The 18,423-nt window shown below is 49.2% G+C and overlaps 2 protein-coding genes across 5 annotated transcripts in view; one reads left to right on the plus strand and one right to left on the minus strand.

Annotated features, from left to right (window-relative positions):
- Positions 1 to 9,024, minus strand: part of TTC19 (tetratricopeptide repeat domain 19) — a 29,582-nt gene extending 20,558 nt beyond the window's left edge. The window contains exons 1-7 of one of the 4 annotated variants that reach the window (XM_043903952.1): positions 8,169 to 8,385; positions 7,965 to 8,089; positions 6,487 to 6,597; positions 6,020 to 6,058; positions 5,235 to 5,291; positions 4,871 to 4,932; positions 2,778 to 2,872 (exon numbers count right to left, since the gene is read on the minus strand). In XM_043903952.1, coding sequence (XP_043759887.1) covers positions 2,778 to 2,872; positions 4,871 to 4,932; positions 5,235 to 5,291; positions 6,020 to 6,058; positions 6,487 to 6,597; positions 7,965 to 8,089; positions 8,169 to 8,337 — 658 coding nt within the window. In that variant the 5' untranslated portion in view covers positions 8,338 to 8,385. Of the gene's footprint in view, positions 1 to 2,777; positions 2,873 to 4,870; positions 4,933 to 5,234; positions 5,292 to 6,019; positions 6,059 to 6,486; positions 6,598 to 7,964; positions 8,090 to 8,168; positions 8,386 to 8,674 lie in introns of those variants that run through there. The other 3 variants (XM_043903953.1, XM_043903955.1, XM_043903954.1) reach the window with 3 other exon arrangements.
- ZSWIM7 (zinc finger SWIM-type containing 7) lies at positions 8,430 to 18,375 on the plus strand. The gene is made up of 5 exons (XM_043903963.1): positions 8,430 to 8,586; positions 10,521 to 10,542; positions 11,428 to 11,530; positions 15,840 to 15,944; positions 17,207 to 18,375. The coding sequence occupies exons 1-5, from the start codon at positions 8,430 to 8,432 to the stop codon at positions 17,321 to 17,323; spliced, it is 504 nt and encodes a 167-aa protein (XP_043759898.1). The 3' UTR covers positions 17,324 to 18,375.
- Positions 18,376 to 18,423: the final 48 nt, after the last annotated feature.

Here is an 18,423-nt window from a genome sequence, read left to right on the forward strand (position 1 = left end):
GACGGCCAGATGGCTGTGACGTGGACGTATTGCCACGGCAGGTTCAGTACAGCTTGCCGGTGAGCTACAAGCAGGAAGGAAGGAAGAATCCCAGATGGTGCCAAAGCACCGGGTAAATGGTGGTGCCAGTTACAAAACAGGTTGCCTGGTGAGAAGCAATTGTGAGGGGTGGAAATCAAGAGATCCATTTACAGGGGGTAGGGTGGGGGTGTACAATATACACAGAGGGAGTAAGAGGGACAAACTCTTTGGTGTCAAATAAGCTACAATGATACAGGGCACAACACAGGGAATATAGCAAATATTTTACAGCAACAAGACAACCTTTAAAACCAGAATCACTGTACTGTCCACTTGTAACATGTAACACACATCAACTACACTTCAGTAAGAAAAACTAGATCAACGCAAGAAAAAAAAAAAAGACTCATTTGGAACAGGTGAAGTGTGAGATGATCATCAGGCATTCCGGTCAAGATGTCAGGTAGACAAGCTCTCTCACACGCTGCCCAGAAGGTGTAGAACTGGTACTGAAAGCACAGGCCTCGTGGTTACCTCCCAGGGTGCAGGGGCAGAGGGGGAAGTAGCCCAGACAGCACCGAGGCCCACAAGAGAGGTGACCCAGCAAGCGCAAGCGACCAGGGAGGTGGCCTTGAAGTCCAGTAAAATATTTCCAGCAGGAGATGGTGATCACTGGGCTGAGCTGCCAGGGAGGAGAGCTGGTGACCTCGATGCGGGGAGCTTCAGCAGAGCTGATGGAGGAAAACTGAGCTTTGTTCCAGGGTAAATTTTAAGACCACGGAGGACAGACACGTCCCTGAAGCCACATGAACTACCTTCAGAGATACCAGAGCTGTGCTCCACCTCCATCATCGTGCGAGCTCCCAGCAAAGAGGCAGTGTGAAATCAGTCACTGAACGAATGTCAATCTGAAAATTCCCAATATTTCAACCCGTAATAAGAAACCTGAACGCAAGGACTTCCCTGGTGGTCCAGTGGTTAAAAATCCACCTGCCAATGCAGGGGACACAGGTTTTATCCCTGGTCAGGGAACTAGATCCCATATGCCTCAGAGCAACTAAACTCATGCACCATAACTGCTGAGCCTGTGCTCTAGAGCCCATGCTCCGCAACAAGAGAAGCCCCCTCAACAAGAAGCCCCGAGACAAAGAGTAGCACCCACTTGCCCCAACGAGAGAAAAATAAGATAATTAAAATGAAAGGAAGAAAAACCCAAATGCACATGAAAAAATGCTCAACATCCCTAATTATTAAGAGAAATGCAAATTAAAACTATAATGAAATAACACCTGACAGCAGTCAGAATCAAAAAGCCATCAAAAAGTATATAAATTCTAGAAAAGCTGTGGAGAAAAGGGAACTCTCCTACACTACTGGTGAGAATGTAAACTGGTGCAACTACTATCGACTACAGTATGGAGGCTCCTCAGAAAACAAAAAAGTTACCAACCCCACTCCTAGGCATAAACCCAGACACCACCGTAATTCAAAAAGACACATGCACCCCCGTGTTCACAGCAGCACTATTCAGAAACAGCCAAAACATGGAAACGATCTACATGTCCATCAACAGACGATTGGATAAAAAACACGCGGTACCTATACACAATGGATGCTCAACCATGAAAGAGAACAAAGTAACGCATTTGCAGCAACACAGATGCAACTAGAGATTATCACATAAGTGAAGTCAGTCAGATGGAGAAAAACTAAAATAATGGCACAGGGCTTCGCTGGTGGTCCAGTGGTTAAGAATCCACCAACCAGTGCAGGAGACACAGGCTCAATTCCTGGTCCACGAAGATTCTACATGCCTCAGAGCAACTAAGCCCATGCACAACTACTGAGCCCACACTCCACAAGAAGCCACTGCAGAGAGAAGCCCACGAATTCCAACTAGAAAGTAGTCCCCACTCGCCCCAACTAGCAAAGGCCGCCCGCACCAACGAAGACCCAGTGCAGCCAAAAATACATAAAATAAAATTATAAAAAAATAAAAGTACGGCACAAATGAACTTATCTACAGAACAGAAGCAGGCTCAAAGACAGAGAACAGACTTGTGGTTACCAAAGGGGAGGGGAGAAGACTGGGAATTTGGGGTTTTAGATGCAAACTATTACATTTAGAATGGAGAAACAAGAAGGTCCTACTGTACAGCCCAGGGAACTATACTCAATATCCTATGATGAACCATCACGGAAAAGAATATTTAAAACAGAAGGTATGTATATGTAAAACTGAATACAGCAAAGATTGGCACCACATTGTAAACCAACTACTTCAATTAAAAAAAAAAAAAAAAGACACTGCAATGGCTGAGAGCCAGAGCCCCCTGCCCACCCCACACGTCACACCCTCCCCTCCACGATGAGGGACAGACACACTCTGCACTCCTCTCTCACACCCTCGTGGACACCGGGAGCTAAGCGACTTAATCTGTACTATGACCGCAGCTGAACCAACAGACCAGAGAAAACACATCCCTTCTGCCCGAGTTTTCCAGAGATTCTATATAAGTCAACGACATACTATGAACACGTCACCATGGGGTTAAAAACAAAACAAAGCAAACCAGTGATCAAGTCATTTAAAGAAAATCTTACTCGAAACCCTCTGAGACCTTAGAAACAGCCAGTTAACAAAACAAGTCATTTCCCCTTCCCTGATTGACACACTTTCTGTGTCCTGTACTGCAGCCTGACAGCAAAGCCCTCTGCGGCAAAGGAAGGCCAAAAAAAGTAGCCAGGTTTCCTACCTGACACAACGTCTTCTGATAATTCCCTTTCTCGTTCAATTTTCTCCTCAAGAGTTGAAATGCAGAATTCATAGCCAGCAAGAGCCAGTTCCTGTCTGTAAAGCAAAGAAGATCAATCAGCTGTCCCGTCTTCCAGCTCAGGTTTGCATCATCTAGTGTTAAGATGGATGGGAACTCTGTTTCAAGTCCCTAAGGGGTGTCAATCTCTCCTCTGTAAGAAGTTTGGTTTTTTTGGTCATCTCGGAGTGCTGCTGGGGTTTCAGTAACTGACACAACCAGCGCTCCCTCCTCCCCACTAGCAGAGCTGAGGGGCCAGCTCCTCCTGCAAGAGCATCTGACGCCTGCTCAACCCAAGAGCAGCGCCAACGGAGGCCTGGGCTCACCGCAGAATTCTGACTGCCGACCTCGTCCATTTCCGAGGGGTGAATCAGCTCACCACTCCCCTCAAGCTGCAGGTCTCCAACGCAAGTTTTTTTTTACAGAAATGGAAGCTCCAACCAGGGTGCTAAAAGGCATTTGGCCCCAGTCCGGAGACCCTGAGTCACCAATGAGGATGCCCAAGCAGCCAGCAGGCCGACTCTGGACAGAAAGAGGGTTGCCCGCTGGCATCTCAAGAGACACAGTGAGCACCACAAAGCACCCATCTGTCCTGGTCTTTGCTCCTCCATTCTGGCTCTCAGCTCCTCACTGGAAGCGGCACTAAACAAGCTTACCTCTCCGCTGGGCTTGGCCAGACAACCTCACCCTACTCCGTTCTTAGAAGAGGAGCAGCTTTCCCCGAGCCAAACCTCGACAGCAGCAGGGACCTCATCCAAGCAGGGCGTGGAGCAGGGGAGGCTGCCCACAAGACGTTCTCAGTCATCAAGAAAGAACACCTCTGAGCAGGGGAACTTATGGGCTAATTATTGTAGGTACCGCACAGCTTTCACCTCTTGAGAGATCGTGGGCATCTCTCACTGTCCAGTGTTACCATCTCTGGGCTTCTCCTTAACCCAGGGATCCACACCCACCAACATCTGGTCCTGTCTGTAACCCGTCCAGAAAGACTAACCCGGCTGCAATGCTCCCTGGCATGAACCAACCTCAAAGTTTCTCTATAGACTTGGAGTCAGAGGCCCTGAGGCTCTGGTCCATCCAGTGTCCAGCCAAATGCCAGGAGATGGACCGGTTCCCCCGAAGAACAAAGGAGCGGACCACTCGGGCTGCAGGTGCCAGTGCCAGGGTCTCTGGCTGCAGTGAGCACTCCTCCTGCAGCACTGGGCTAGGTACCATTCAAAACTTGTAGTACCCAATTTCTGCAGCAACTCAAGGGCTAAGGAGAAGCCAGGCCTTCCCTTAAATTTACCCCAAATTAACCCTCCAGGAGTCCTCTGCTTACATCCTCCGAGTTTTCACCTAGACAGTGAATGCTCCAGGCCCCTCTATCTGTGTCCCTGACCTTTGGCACACATCTAAAAGGTTTCCCAAAGCCTTTCCTAGGTACCTGGCAGACTTTTTCTTCTGTGTAAGAATCTAGACTCTTAATCAATACTCTTAAGTAGTACTGCTTTCCTGTCCCACTTGTCCAAAGGTCTCTATCCCATGCCTCGCTGCCTCCATGCTACAACCTAGCCACCCCATCACCTCTACAGCCTTTGCAAACCACCCACCGGACGAGCCACTGACACCCTCTCACAGCAACTCTCTCATTATGTAACCTGTACCTAACTTCCTGCTTTGTTGATACTTCCACCAGCAAAATATGCCACTCCCGGCCACTCTTGCATTGCTCCCAGCTCTCCTAGGAAGAGCAAAACTAAGGTTCTAACAACTTCCCAGTTCAAGCAGGAATAGAACACATGACCAGGCCTGTCATGGTGCACCACAGGGACGAGGGCCACAGGCCCTACTGGGCATGCTAATGGACACAGGAGGGGCAAGACTGGAAAAGGCTCAAGATCTCAAAGATGAGGGACGGGACACCAGGAGTGCGACAACCGAGATTGTGGATACCCAGGTGATTAGTAGGATGAAAACTGTGACACTCCAGGGTCAGTTTCTGACCCACAGCCCTTGCTCCACGCTGCTCCCACACCCAGACTCTGACTACTTACCTACTCTGAGCAGCGTAAATAGTGGCCAGCTTTAGGGAGATCTCTATGATTGCATTGTCTTCCTGTTGGTAAAAGAAAAAGGAAGTTAGTTCATAACAAATAAAATTTCCTCATAAAATTTCCTCCTATTTCAGATTAATTTCTAGACTGACTACATTCTGAAAGCCATAGTTTTGATGCTTTTGGAGGAATCAGGTGTCATGCTTTTGCATGAGTGAAAGACTGGCAGTTTTTATACTGGTCTTGGGGGAAAAATCCCAACTTCTTGGTCCAAACACATGTGAGGGCTGGGTGGAATTTCTAGGACACAAGGCTATTTTGAAAACTGCTTCAGCTAGGGTGTAATACTATGTAATGTCCTTACCTGTTGCATGCCCCCTCCAAGCAGGTAACTCATTGTTGCTTTAAAAAGTTTTTCTGCCTAAAATCATAAGGAAGAGATTTTTTCTTTTATTTGGGCCCCGTATCTAGATGACCCTGCCTTCTAAGTACTAGTCTGAGGCAGCATTCCTTGAAAAACACACATACACAGAGAAAGGCAACCTCGTGTGGGAAAAACAGACTAAACTACTGGGACCCCACATCCTCTGGGTACCTTAAAAACTACTCTGTGATGTGTAGAACCAGCTTCAGAGATCAACTTCCCACCCAAACCCACTGTGGCAGAGACTGAAAACTAGCCCTAACAGTCACTCTCCTCTCCATCTTTTCAAGTACATTCTCCTCAGTTTCCACCAGGTCAAGGGTCCTTCCTTTGCATTTCAGGTGTGATCATATGACGAGACTGCGGCCAAGAGATGCACGCAGTTTACACGAACAGCCTCAACAGCGTACTTCACAAGGACGCTGCTGGCCCTCCATCCTCTCCCTGCCCGCAGCTGGAGATGAGCCAGCGCTTGTACTCAGGCGAGAATACATCTTAGAAGGAACCTGGGCTCCTGGGTCACTTCATGGGGTAGAAGTGCCCACCCCTCTTCAGGGTTCAGCCACCTCTGGACTAATGCATTAAATGGATACGCTTCCCTCTTATTTCAGTCACTTTATCTTGGGGTCTCTTTGTTACAGCAGCTTAGTCTGTACCCTTATGTGCAGAGGTCCCTTGAGGCTAGCTATTCACAAATTCACAACATTACAACATGATTTACTTACATTTTCAAGCTGACCCCTTATAAATGCTAAGTTCGCCATCTGAAAGCAGATTACAAGTTGTTTTTCAGTTTAGAGCACTGTGTTTTCACTTACTTCAAAATCTTTACACTAAAAACTCCCCTTTGCTTTCACCTTCTATCTAAAAAAAAAAAACAGCCCAGAAATTGTCACTAATCTGCTAGAAGCAAAGTCCAGCAATGGGGTGAGAGTACATGCATAGACTCTGATGATGACAAATCTAGATCCACTCTTCACTGAGAACACAAATATTAACGGTAATTGTTTCTTTTCAGCCTGGGGTTGAGGTTTCTTAAACATGACAGTTCAAGGGTAATAAAAATTGAAAGCTAAAGAAAACTTAGTGAAAACAAAACCCAGAGAGACAGCCTGCAGGTGAGGAATACTAATCAGGAGCACTAACAGCCCTTCTGCACCATCGTCGGGGGCTCACTGGTCAGAGGAGTTACCAGGTCATAAGTGTAAGCGATGGCTTTTGTGTTGTGACTCTTGTGGGCAAGACGAAGAGCATCATGCAAAATCAGCTCTGCCTCTTCTGGCTCATCTTTCATGATGCACAACTGAAAAGAGAAAACAAAATAAAAGAAAATGAAACACGAAAAGAACAGAGACATGCACTGCCAGACAGAAGCAAGTACCGCTACGTCTCCCAGTACACAAAGCGAAGCTAGTCATTCATTCCTCAAACATTTATTGAATCCCTGTTGTGCAAAGGCAAGGTGTCTGCAATCGCAACTGGAGAGGGGCTCCCCTGCAGCTCCCCATGGCCATAATATAGCACACTGGCTGAAGACACAGGCAGTGGGATCGTGAGCACCTTTCACCAGCTCTTATGAGGGAGCTGCTGACACTACATCCTCCTCCGCTCTTCCTGCAGGACACGTGAGCTCAATCACAACCAATGATACAGGCTGTGAAGAAAAGCAAGAGAAAGGAACAAGGGGTTTCCTTCAAATGGGAGTCAAGAGAAGCCGCCCAAGGAATCGACAGTTAAACTGAGGTAAAAAGGAAGAGAAACAGCCAACCAAGTAAGAAACTGTGGGGGGAAATTGACCCAAACAGAAAACAGGGAATGAGCGGAGGTGCTCCAGGCTGAAGAAAACGGATCTTCAAGAACCACTCAAACAATGAAAGTGAACAGATGTGAACCGAGGATGGTGACTGCTACTGCCAAGTAGAGAGGCAATGGGGTGGGACCATAGGTCTCACCGGCCAGGGCAAGGAGTCTGGGTTCTACAACAAACGCTGTGACGGGTCATCCAAGGCTTGTGGGCACGGAATGACACCAGCTGATTTACATTTAAATGATCTCTCCAGTTGCTGTTTAGTCTGGATGGCAGGGGGGCAACCGGGCAGACAAGACTGCAGGCTGTGGCAACGTGGCCAGGGTGACAGCAGGAGACACAGAAGACACGACAGGTTTGAGAAGTATTTTGGATTTGGTGGCAAAATCCAAAAATTCGTTGCTGGGTTCTCGGAATCTGGGAGGTGGTAGTTAGGTACAAGTTTTCAGAATGACTATGGAGCGTCCAGGCAGGAAAACGGGGCAGGCTACAGAAAAGAAGAGGTACTGGGAGAAGGGGTCGGGGAGGTGCCTAAGACCACAGGTTCGTTTGGGTCAGCTGAAGCCTCCAAATGGAGCTGGCACGCGGGCCGCACCCGCCGTCTGCGGGCACCGGTGCGGACACGTCGGGCACGAGGCGACGGTCAGCCCGAAGGAGAAGGCCCGGCACCCCGGGAAGAGGGGAAAACGTTCAGGAAGAAGAGGCCCGACCCGCTCCCCTCAGCCTGTGTGCACTTCTCCCCGCGCTCGCCAACCTCGCGGTCCGCAGCGCAGCCTCCACCTGCGCCCGACGCGCGGCGGGAGGACCCCAGGACTCCGTCCACAGGGGTCCCCGTAGTCGGGGGGCGCGCCGCGGCCCCTCACCTTGGCTCGCTTCAGCAGCTGGATGATCTCGGCCTCGGCCTCGGCCTCGGCGTCCCCGGCCGCAGCCCCGCCCGCGCCCCGCCGCTCCTGCTCCGCCGCCGCGGGCCTCGAGGACCAGGCGAGCGCTGCGGGAAGGGGCGCTGAGGTCACCGCGCTCAGCCCGGCCCGCCCGGCCCGCCCGGCCCGCCGGCCCGCGCCCCTCACCTGCCAGCAGCGGCAGCAGGCCCGAGCCTCGGCCGTGCGGCGCCTCTCGGCACGGCGGCGCCCGGGCTCCCGGCGGCCCGGGCAGCAGACGCACCGGGCGGCAGCGGCCCCGCAGTCCCGCCGCCCGCAACAGGCCTCGGGCCAGGCCCACAGCCAGAAGCCGGTACATGGCGGACCGCGCGTCCTCTGCGCACTGCGGCCACGGCCTCCGGAAGTTCCTCCCCTGGCGCCGAAAACCCGCCGATTGGCCGGGCCGCCAGCATGCGCCGGGACGCAAACTACGTCACCTCTCCCCCTTCCCCCGCCCCGGAGAACGTGGGACCCGTCATGGCGGCTCTGACTGGGCCTCTCACGCTGCCAGCCGTGGTGGAGGAGCTGCTGAGCGAGATGGCGGCGGCGGTGCGGGACGGCGCGCCGAGTACGGGCGGGGGCGCTGGAGGCAGCGCCGGCGGGACGGGGTTCGGGGGTCCGGGCCCACTGGGGAGGTCTCCGCCCTCTCTACTCGCCTGTAGCCCTTCCTTCTCGCAGTCTGTGTTCGTTCCAAACGGTTCCCCTCCTGACCTCTGTGCACGAGTGACTGTTTCAGGGCTGCAGACGCAGGACTTGAGGGGTCTGGACGCTGTGGCTGTGCCTTTATTCCTGTGACCAGCAGAGGATGCTCTGTTACCACGCTCCCGCATCCTCTGGCCGCAAGCGCACGGGGCTTCAGAGCGCATCCTCCTTAGAGCTGCGCCACCGGCATCTGAATGACCATCGAATACGTCGGTTAGGCCTCAGGACTGCCCCTGCTGGTTCACTTGGGCGGCGTTTGTTTGCAAAGGACTGCACTTTGAAAAGGATTTACCTTGACGTACTGTTTTTAAAGAATTGAGAGGAGGAAGCCAACTTTTCTCATTTCAGTTAAATCTAAAGCAGTGCATGTGCTTAAAAGATGAGGCGAGCCAGGTATTCGAACATCAAAAAGCTTGGGGGAAAAGCCAGTCTGTTGACAGCTCAAACAGTGGTTGCCAGAAAGGGCTGTGTGTGAAGAGCATAGTTTGAGTCTTGAAGGGGGCGCCCCTGAGGCTTGGGGCTCACCAAGACCACTGTCACCGGTTCACATTTTTCAGAGCGGTTTTCTGCTATTTAGAAATCGTTGTACTTAGAAAGTCATGCACTCTCCTGAGCCCCCTCCTTCGACGATAATTTTCTTCAGATCAGTATTCTGAGTTTACACTTGTATGATGATGTAAAATCTAGTCACAGCTGAGCCATATAGGAAGTGATGACTACTTCTTTGCTGTAACTTTTTGCTTTCTCTCAAAACTGTCATGATTGCATTTGTTTGGTTGTTTACTTTTCTATATGTTTATCCCTAATTCAATAACTTCCTTATAGTTCAGATGGTAAAGAATCTGCCAGCAATTCAGGAGACCCAGGTTTGATCCCTGGGTCAGGAAGATCCCCTAGAGAAGGAAATGGCAACCCACTCCAGTATTCCTGCCTGGGGAATTCCATGGACAGGAGCCTGGCGGGCTACAGTCCATAGGGGTGCAAAGAGTCAAACGCGACTAAGTGACTAACAAACACACACACATCCATAATTCAACTTCAGACTCTTACCAGGGTTCTAAATCCTCTACTCAAGATGCTGAGTTGTTCTGTCCATCTCATTCTCCTCTCCTAGAGCGTCCAGGCTGCTCTCCTGAGATCTGCCCCCACCAGTACTGTCGGGAATTCCCTTCACCTACTTTGGGCCTTAATGTGTAGTATACCCTACAATTTTCTTTTTCTCAGTTTACTGTCTTATTTTATAGAGCACATATTCTCCTATCCCGAGACTTAATTGATAGTTTGACAAGGTATTATTGAATTATATGTTGGAAATATTTCCTCAGACATCTTAAAGTATTACTCTACTACCTTCCAACTTCGTAAACTTACTTTCAAAGAGTCTTATTTTAGCCCTCCTGCTTCATTCCTACTTTAGAGCCATCTGGTGCCACCAATTTCTTGAGGGTTTTTTTTTTTTTTTTTTAGGGAGTGAGGGTACTAGAGTCTGCAGTGTAAATCAGGTTGTTGCTTGGCTGTCCTATTGCTAGCTTAAGTTTCAGTTTTCTCAAACCTTGTAAATAATTTTCCAACATATCTTAGCTGTGTTTCTCCCTGTCCTCATCCTTGAGAGTTTATGCATTTTAGAAAATTCTTTTATTATTGTTTAGTGGAATATTGGGAAGGAGTAAAATTTGATGCATAGGTTTGGTTCATCATCTTACACAGAAGTCTTTTTGGCTATAATAGCCTTTTAAAAATGTTTTTGTCTATGGTCACTGGTTTAACACAATTCACTTACTTTCCATTCCTGTTTTACAGTTCCTGATGAGCATCTGTTATCGTAAGTATATATTCTTTTGTATTTGGGTTTCTTTATAAACCACTAATGTGTGTTTTTAAAGGCCAATTCTTTCAACACCAACTCTTATTTTTAGAAAATATTCTTACTAAGCTAGGAACAATATTTTATTGATGTAATTGTTAAAAATCTGTCTCAAGTGAATAACCAGCACTGTACTTGACAGTACAAGGCACTCCTTATTGTCCTAAGTGCCACTGTATTTTAACATTGTTCTAAAAGTTGTAGCTCTTACACTACTAACACATGAAAAGAGAAGGACATTTGACCCTTGAACAACTCTTACACATACAGTGCTTGGGGGAGGCCTGTTTCCTGAGTAAGAGGCTAAGAGTAGTTAAGAAATAAAATGTACTATGTACGTACACTAGAATATTATACAAGTTAAATTTTAAAATGTTTGTGTGTATATATATGTATATACATGTGCACGTGCAGACATGTATATATGCATCATTCTCAGAAGCACACTGAATGTGAAAAAAAGTTGCCCAAAAAGCCCGGAATATACTGTTCATGTTTTAAACTTAAAAAACATCACCATATGTATATGTGTGTGTATGTATGCACATACACATATGTACTATGTATAGTAAAATATAAAAACATTAACATGAAATGCGTGTGGTTGCCTTGGGGATGGAGAAATTGAGGAAGAACAGGAAGGCCTCTGACATATAAAGAGGCTTCTTTATAAACAACATGTTAACATTTATTCTGGCCGGTTGATTATGTGGGATTTTGCTGTATTACGTTTTTTTCTGAATTAAAATAAATTTTCAGAAGCTGCTGATGGTAATCTTTCGGGTTGAGTCAGAGAGGTGGCTTTCAGTCCATCATCTAACCTGAGGCTCCTCTCCTTCCCAGGCTGAAATTTGTCTTCGGCTCGTCAGCCGTCCAGGCCTTGGACCTAGTTGACCGCCAGTCTGTTACCTTAATCTCCTCACCCAGCGGGAGGCGTGTTTACCAGGTAGAAACCCAGAGGTGGAGTAACCTCAACCAGATCCCCTTAGGACAGATGTTTTCATGAATCTGTATGAAAGCTGGTGGATGGTTGAAAGGACTTGACCCAACTTAGTGAAATGAGAGTGTGAGTAGTTAGAGTCAGATAGATGTGGCCTGTTAACCCCACCTGGGAGCAGTGTGTGGAACCAGCAATGATCCAGGGAGGCTCTTTGCCCAGGTCTGATGGTCACAGCCAACTTTCCCTTTCTGTCATTTGACACTACAGGGATCACCCTGTTCCTTGTCTCTTGCTTACAAGCAAAAGCCAAAATGCACTTTAAGGTCCTTTCACGTGTCAAGGTTCATCTAATAGAAACGATCTGTCAGAACTGTTGTTGGAAGCGTTCACGAAGGCCACACTGTGCTGAATGTGGGCAGTTTACTTGGACCTTAGTTCAAGCGGACCTTAAGGTAGGCAGGTTTGTAAAGTACAAATCGGACTCGTATCAGACACTGAATTACTTTCATGTATTGCTAATTCTCACCAAAAGCCCGGAAAGATATTTATTTTGCTGAAAACTGAGATGCAGAAAATGAACTGTCCCCTACGGCAGCAGGGTTGTATAGCTGGCAGCTGGTCCTGCCTGTCTCGGTGTCAACAGCGGGCCAGACTCTCTGCCTCCCAAACCCAAGTTTAGCCACGTTAGACATGGTATGCCAGCTGGGATTCAGAGAAGGGGATCTTGTGAATGAAATAAAAATGTTGGCAGTGGTCTCCAAAATTTTGTGTATGGAAGGGGTAGAAGCAGCAGCCATCAGCTCTTGTATGAGATCCCGGCCTTGTTGAAGACCAGGAAAGGCAGAACTTTTGAGCGTTTGGGTTCTGGTTTATTTATGATGACTGTCTCAGAATTGAGACCGTATTGATTCATTTTTAGCAAGGGACTGAGCAAAGCCTCTCGGGCACATGGAAGACTTGGCCCATGAACTCGCTTTTCCATGCAGTAGGGTGGTGCAGCCAGCTGGCACGTCCTCATGCGTTTCTGCCTGAAGTAAGGTGGGGTGATTAGTGCCAAATGCTGCAGTTAAAACTTCTGTATTTACTCAGAAGACGCTGATTAGAATTTTCTGTTGGTGAACATCATAGATTAAGAATCAGAATTCTTAAGCAATGTTGTTTGTACCTGAGGTCCTCATGCGTTTCTGCCTGAAGTAAGGTGGGGTGATTAGTGCCAAATGCTGCAGTTAAAACTTCTGTATTTACTCAGAAGAGGCTGATTAGAATTTTCTGTTGGTGAACATCATAGATTAAGAATTCTTAAGCAATGTTGTTTGTACCTGAGGAAGGATTTCCATTTTCTTTGCTAGTGTATTTATTTTTGGGTTTTATGTAGCTAACATATCCTTGTCAAAAAGGGCTCCTGAGTTTTCCCATGTCTTTTAGTTTCAGATTCTCTTGTCTCAGTTCCAATATCAGCAGAACACTTGACCCGCACAAGCATGATCTTGCTGTTAGTTAAAATCTCAAAGACTGTGTTGGAAATATTTCAGTTATTCTTGACTTATTATTCCTCCCACGATCACCGTGACTTGTTCTGGTTTTCATCATTCACATTCTGTATTATGTCATGTTGCTTCATTCATCGTAAAAATGCAAAATTCTTAGAATTGTGTTGGACTTTGAATTAAATGAGGTTGTAGAAACCTTACAGACACCCTCCAATTAACCTCAGTGGTTTCACTGTATGTAGTAATATGGAAAGAATTTGGCTTAATTCAGAGGTTCTGTGAGATGATAAAGGTTGAGTCAGATGTTGCCTTGTTACCCAGCTAGTTATCATTCCATAGGTCGACCTTCTAACATTCTCACCTCCTCCAGGTTTGGTGGTAATTACCCTGAAGTCACACTCATGTTGTCACCTGAGTCGCTTTTTGATAAACTTCAGTCCTCCTAGGAAGGGGACTGCGTCAGTCAGGAGGGGCCAAGTTAAATTTGTAACAATGACCCCTAAATTTGAAAGCTACAGAGATGTGTCACTCCCTGTCCATCTCCATTGCAAGCCAATTGCAGCTTTGATCCAGAACATTGTGGCCCAGGATCCCAGGCGATGGAGCAGCCTGTATCTGGGACACTGTGTATCTCATAGCAGAGGGAAGTCAGGATATCGTAGGTATCCATGTTGAACGTTTCTGCCTGGCCAGTCACACTTTACTGGCTAAAGCAGCTCACATAGTCAGCCTGTATGTATCAGGGCAGGGGCATAACATCCTCTTTCCAAGAGAGGCACCAAACTCAGGGAACGGTGAATCGTATACAATTCACCACTGTGACAGATGCTAAGGGCTTGGAGCAGCCATAAAGTAAACTGTGCTTGTGGGTGGATGACTGTCCAGTGGGCCCGTCTCCTTAGAGCCTCACTGTAGCTGCAGCAGATCCTCCCACGGCGGTGCGGGCAAGTCCAGCCTGGGTCTGACTATCCTCCTGCCTGCATTCCTTTTGTAAAGGCTCCCCTCTGGGACTGACACTCCTGGCTCCGAGTGGATGAGCTTGGAGCACTTCCTGTAAGAAGAGGCGGTTTTTTCCACAAAGGGTGAATTAGCCAGTCCCTGAGGTCAGTTTTCAGCTCCAAACTCATCTGACTCAGATCTCTGCCCGATTATCAGGTTCATTAGTCGTCCACTGCTAGATAGAGAAGCCAACTGAGAAGTGACTCTCTTTACCGTATTCACCGCCTTGGGCGGCTGCATGTTTTGAGTCCCAGCCAGGGAACTTCTGCAGAACTTCTCCCCACCCCTGAGTGACCAGGCACTTACTCAGCCTCGTGCAGAGGGTAATTGGCTGGGGACCCACCATAAGGAGGAAGCAGTCTGTGTGGAATCCCAGAGGCTTATGCCTGCTGCTGCTGCTAAGTCACTTCAGTCGTGTCTGACTCTGTGCAACCCCATAGACAGCAGCCCACCAGGCTCCCCCGTCCCTGGGATTCTCCAGGCAAGAACACTGGAGTGGGTTGCCATTTCCTTCTCCAATAGGCTTATGCCTAATTAACCATAAATCAAGAGAGAAGAAGAAACCATTGGTAATGGTTTAGAGACCCAAGAATTGTTGGTGTCCCTGCCAGGCGTTGGTGGGTTTTCTTGTGGGACTGAGTGGGAACCAGTCTGCTCTCATGCTCTCCCTTCAGCAAAGGGCAGCTCCTCCTCGCACCCCCAGCCCTCACCAGTTTCAACACGTCAGCGCCTCAGGACTGGAAACGTGTGGTGTGACTTTCTTAATATCCGGTTTGTAATGGGGCTGAAATGTGTAATGGGTTCAGTTGGCATCCTGTTACCCAGTCACTGGCCATTTCTGGTCATCCTGCAGCCCCCAAGGAGTCCTCCTGACTTGGCAAAAAAAACCCATAGCGACATGCCTGCACCAGGCGAAATGCTGGAGAGACAACACCTCACTCAACATTGCTGTTTTTCAGTGGAAGTCTTACCTGTGTGAGGAAAATAGGAAACAATTCTAGGGGCACTGACATTCCTTTTTTCCATGTAGGTTGTCATCTCAGAGCCTGAAACAAACGTGAAGGCCCTGGGGCACATCCCCCAGGGGCAGTTCCCTGTCCCTGACCCACTGCAGGGGGTCTCTAGGTCCCTGGGATAGTAACTTTACTCCACTGGGACATTAGGAACAAAGCCCTCCACTTACTGTCTCCGGCACCTGGGGAGTGAGGACAGAGACGAGCCATTCCTCCAGGTCTGTCCAGCCACCCTCCAAACACAGGGTCCCCCGTGTCTCCTGACTGACAGCAAGGCCGTTGGCTCTGAATGTGGCCTCCTGCCAGCCCTCCCGGGTCTGTGCCCTCATCCCGTCCTGCTAGGTGAGCGAGCAGACCTGGGCTTGCCGTTCCCATGGCAGCTGAGTCACCCTGTTACAGGAGTCTGTTCCACGTGTTCTTCCCACTCCCTACTGGGCCTTTCCTGTCCTCAGACTCCTGCTAGGAGTGTGGTGGAGGCTTTAGACATTCACACACATGCTGTGAAATAACTACAAAGGCTGAGAAACACAACAAAGTACAGTGCTGGGAGCCGTCTCCTCTCTCTCTCTAGTCAACCCTCTGAATCCCCAGGCAGAAAAACAGTGGTTCATGTGGAGGGTTCAACCCACCTGAGACACTTCTGTTTTGCATGTGGAGCTGTCAAGGGCAGGGCACTGAGGCAGCAGGAGAGTCCCGTGGGCAGGTAGGCCCTCGGAGAACAGCCCCGAACCCTCACAAAGGTACACTCAAGGGCAGTAGCGGTTTTCCCGCTCACCTTTCCAGGTCTGACTCCACCTGTCCTCCCCTTTCCAGGTGCTTGGAAGCTCCGGGAGAACGTACACATGTCTGGCTTCTTGCCACTACTGCTCGTGCCCAGCGTTCGCCTTCTCCGTGCTGCGGAAGGGGGACAGCCTTGTGGTGAGGATGGATGGGCCTCGGCCACAGCCGAGCCAGTGGTGGGGCAGGGGGCGCTGGGAGCCTCGCTGTGCGCCCTACGTGGGGTCTACTCTGTGTGGAAACAGATGGTAGTTCGTTGTCCTTGACTTCAGTCAGTCATCTCTTCTGGCTTTACCCTCCCAAAACACAGGGGCATTTTTAGAACTATGCCAGTTTCCCGTTTTAATTTAAAAGGTCAGAGATGAAGCTTCAGGAGGGCAGCAAGTAATCCCCAGAGTTGGCACCTGGGCAGTTTTCGGGCCCAGTAAAAACATGAGCCAAACTGGACGCTGGCAACAGTGCATGCCCCTACCTCCAGCCACGAGGCGCTTCTCCCACTGCCCGTGGACAGCCTGGTGCTCAGCCTCGCTTGACTTTCACCAGGGGCAGCAAAGCATGTTGGTGCCTCGGCCAATCTCACAGGAGCCCAGAGCATCAGGCAGGAACGAGACCTCCTCACATCCGTCCTGAGTCCACAGGAAAACCACTACCACCTGAGGGTGGAGAGCGATCTTTCCAGTCTTGCCAAGGAAGAAAATTACAGCATCTGCCCCACACTCCCCTTTCTTTACACAGTTGTCACACCTGTCAGGAAGCAGGTGGCAAGTGGGTTTTCCCGTTGGCAGGGAGCCTCACTCAGTGATCTCACCTGAAAAATGACAGGGTTGGAGCCGGGCCCTCAGCAGCCCGAGTGGTGTGCCCCACGGTGTGAGGTCCAGCACAGATCATGCCTCGGAGAGGGACAGGCGAGACAGTGAGGGTCCTGCCATCCCTGCTCTTGGTGTCCAGTGGTTAAGGACTAGTCCCCCTTTGTAGACTCGGTGCAGATGTGTAAAATGAAGATAAACCCTGTCCCCCAGGGGGCTGTCAGATTTAAATGAGATAATCTTTGAGATGATCTTAGCAACGCTGTACCTTGAGGAACGTTAGCCACTGCTGTTAACAGCTTTCTGAGGGCAAGGAAGAAAGAAGTATAATTCAGGACTGACATAAAGAGCCTGTCTTGGTTTTCACTTGATTTCACCTGTCCCTGCTGGATCTACACTGTTGCCCCAAACAGCAGGCCAAGTATTGATAAAACCTCCTTGTCCACCGGACTGCTAGGAAGTAGACACCTGTCTAACCTTGGTCTGCGGTTCTAGGCAGTGGGTTCCAGGCCCCTGATGTGTGTGCCCCGCTCCTTTCCTGCTCTGTGAAGCCTGGCCCTCCCTGTTTCTAACTGGCTTGCGTGTTGTCTATTCTAGTGCAAGCACCTCTTGGCAGTTTATCTGAGTCAGGTCATGAGGACCTGTCAGCAGCTGAGTGTCTCTGACAAGCAACTGACTGACATACTGTCAGCGGAGAAGACACAGGAAGCATAAAAGTGCAGACGGAGCATCACTGACCATCTTTCAAAGTAGAAGTCCTGTCCAGAGATGCACGTGCCCTGTCACGCACGCTTCACATAGAGGAGATGTGGACTAGACTTCACATTAGTGTCCCCTTCCGCCCTGGACTCCAGACCCAGAACATGTACATGGCGTGAAGCCCTCGTGAAAAATCCAGCCTCCAGGCTCCATGGGTAAAAAATTTCCAGATGTAATCAAGCATCTTAGACTCCAAAGCCTAACACTAAGTCGCATCCACAGTGAGTTAGATTTTCAAACAACCAAAGTCCTAGTCCTTAAGAGGTTAGAATGGGAGAGGAGACAGTACGATGGTTTAGATGCACAAGCGTTAGTTCTTCTTCTTGGGCCCAGAAAGTCTTTCTGCAGTAAAAGGTCAGAGCACGGATGTGGCTGTAACAGCAGCAGATATAAAGAGACGTTGAATTTGCTGGTTTCAGCAGGCTCCAGACATTTGCAGTGTTGAGGCCAAAACAGTTGCTTCAATAGGCTGTGCTGTTGGAAAGGCAGCACCTAGAACAAGGAAGTTCAGGTCTGCTCGGAGCATTTCTGAGCTTCGTAACAAGCGGGTGAGGGAGGCAGCCAGACACTCCCGGGTGTTCCAGGCCGAGTGAGAAAAGGCAGATGTCCAGAGGCTGTGAGGCGGGAGAGGAATGGGACTCGTTTGGCCTGAGAGAGAGCATCCTATGCTGTGATGGAAATGAACACGAGACGGAGCTGAGATAGGACAGGCACCTCCCTCGGGGACAACCGTTCACAGCTGAACAGGGTCCTTGGACAAGCTTTCCTGTCTTTCTGGGGCTTCATGTCCTTGCAGGGTTACTGCAGGAGGAGCTGAGCCAGCCACCAGACAGGCAAAGTGGATGATCTTGGAGCCTAGGTACTCCCAACCCTGTACCCCTGAAACAGGAGGTGCTAAGGAATCAGTGTGTGAAAGGTCACAACAGCGCAAGCTTCTGTGGTTGGCAGAGCTGTCTCCTAGGCGATGGTGCAGCAAATAAAACCTGTCAAGGCTCAACTCAGGAAAAGGGCCTGGGTGTGAACTTATTTCAGGATACGGAACAGAAGGTAGGTGA

The sequence above is a fragment of the Cervus elaphus genome, chromosome 5 (assembly GCF_910594005.1).
Source record: "Cervus elaphus chromosome 5, mCerEla1.1, whole genome shotgun sequence".
In the NCBI taxonomy this organism is placed as follows: Eukaryota; Metazoa; Chordata; class Mammalia; order Artiodactyla; family Cervidae; genus Cervus; species Cervus elaphus.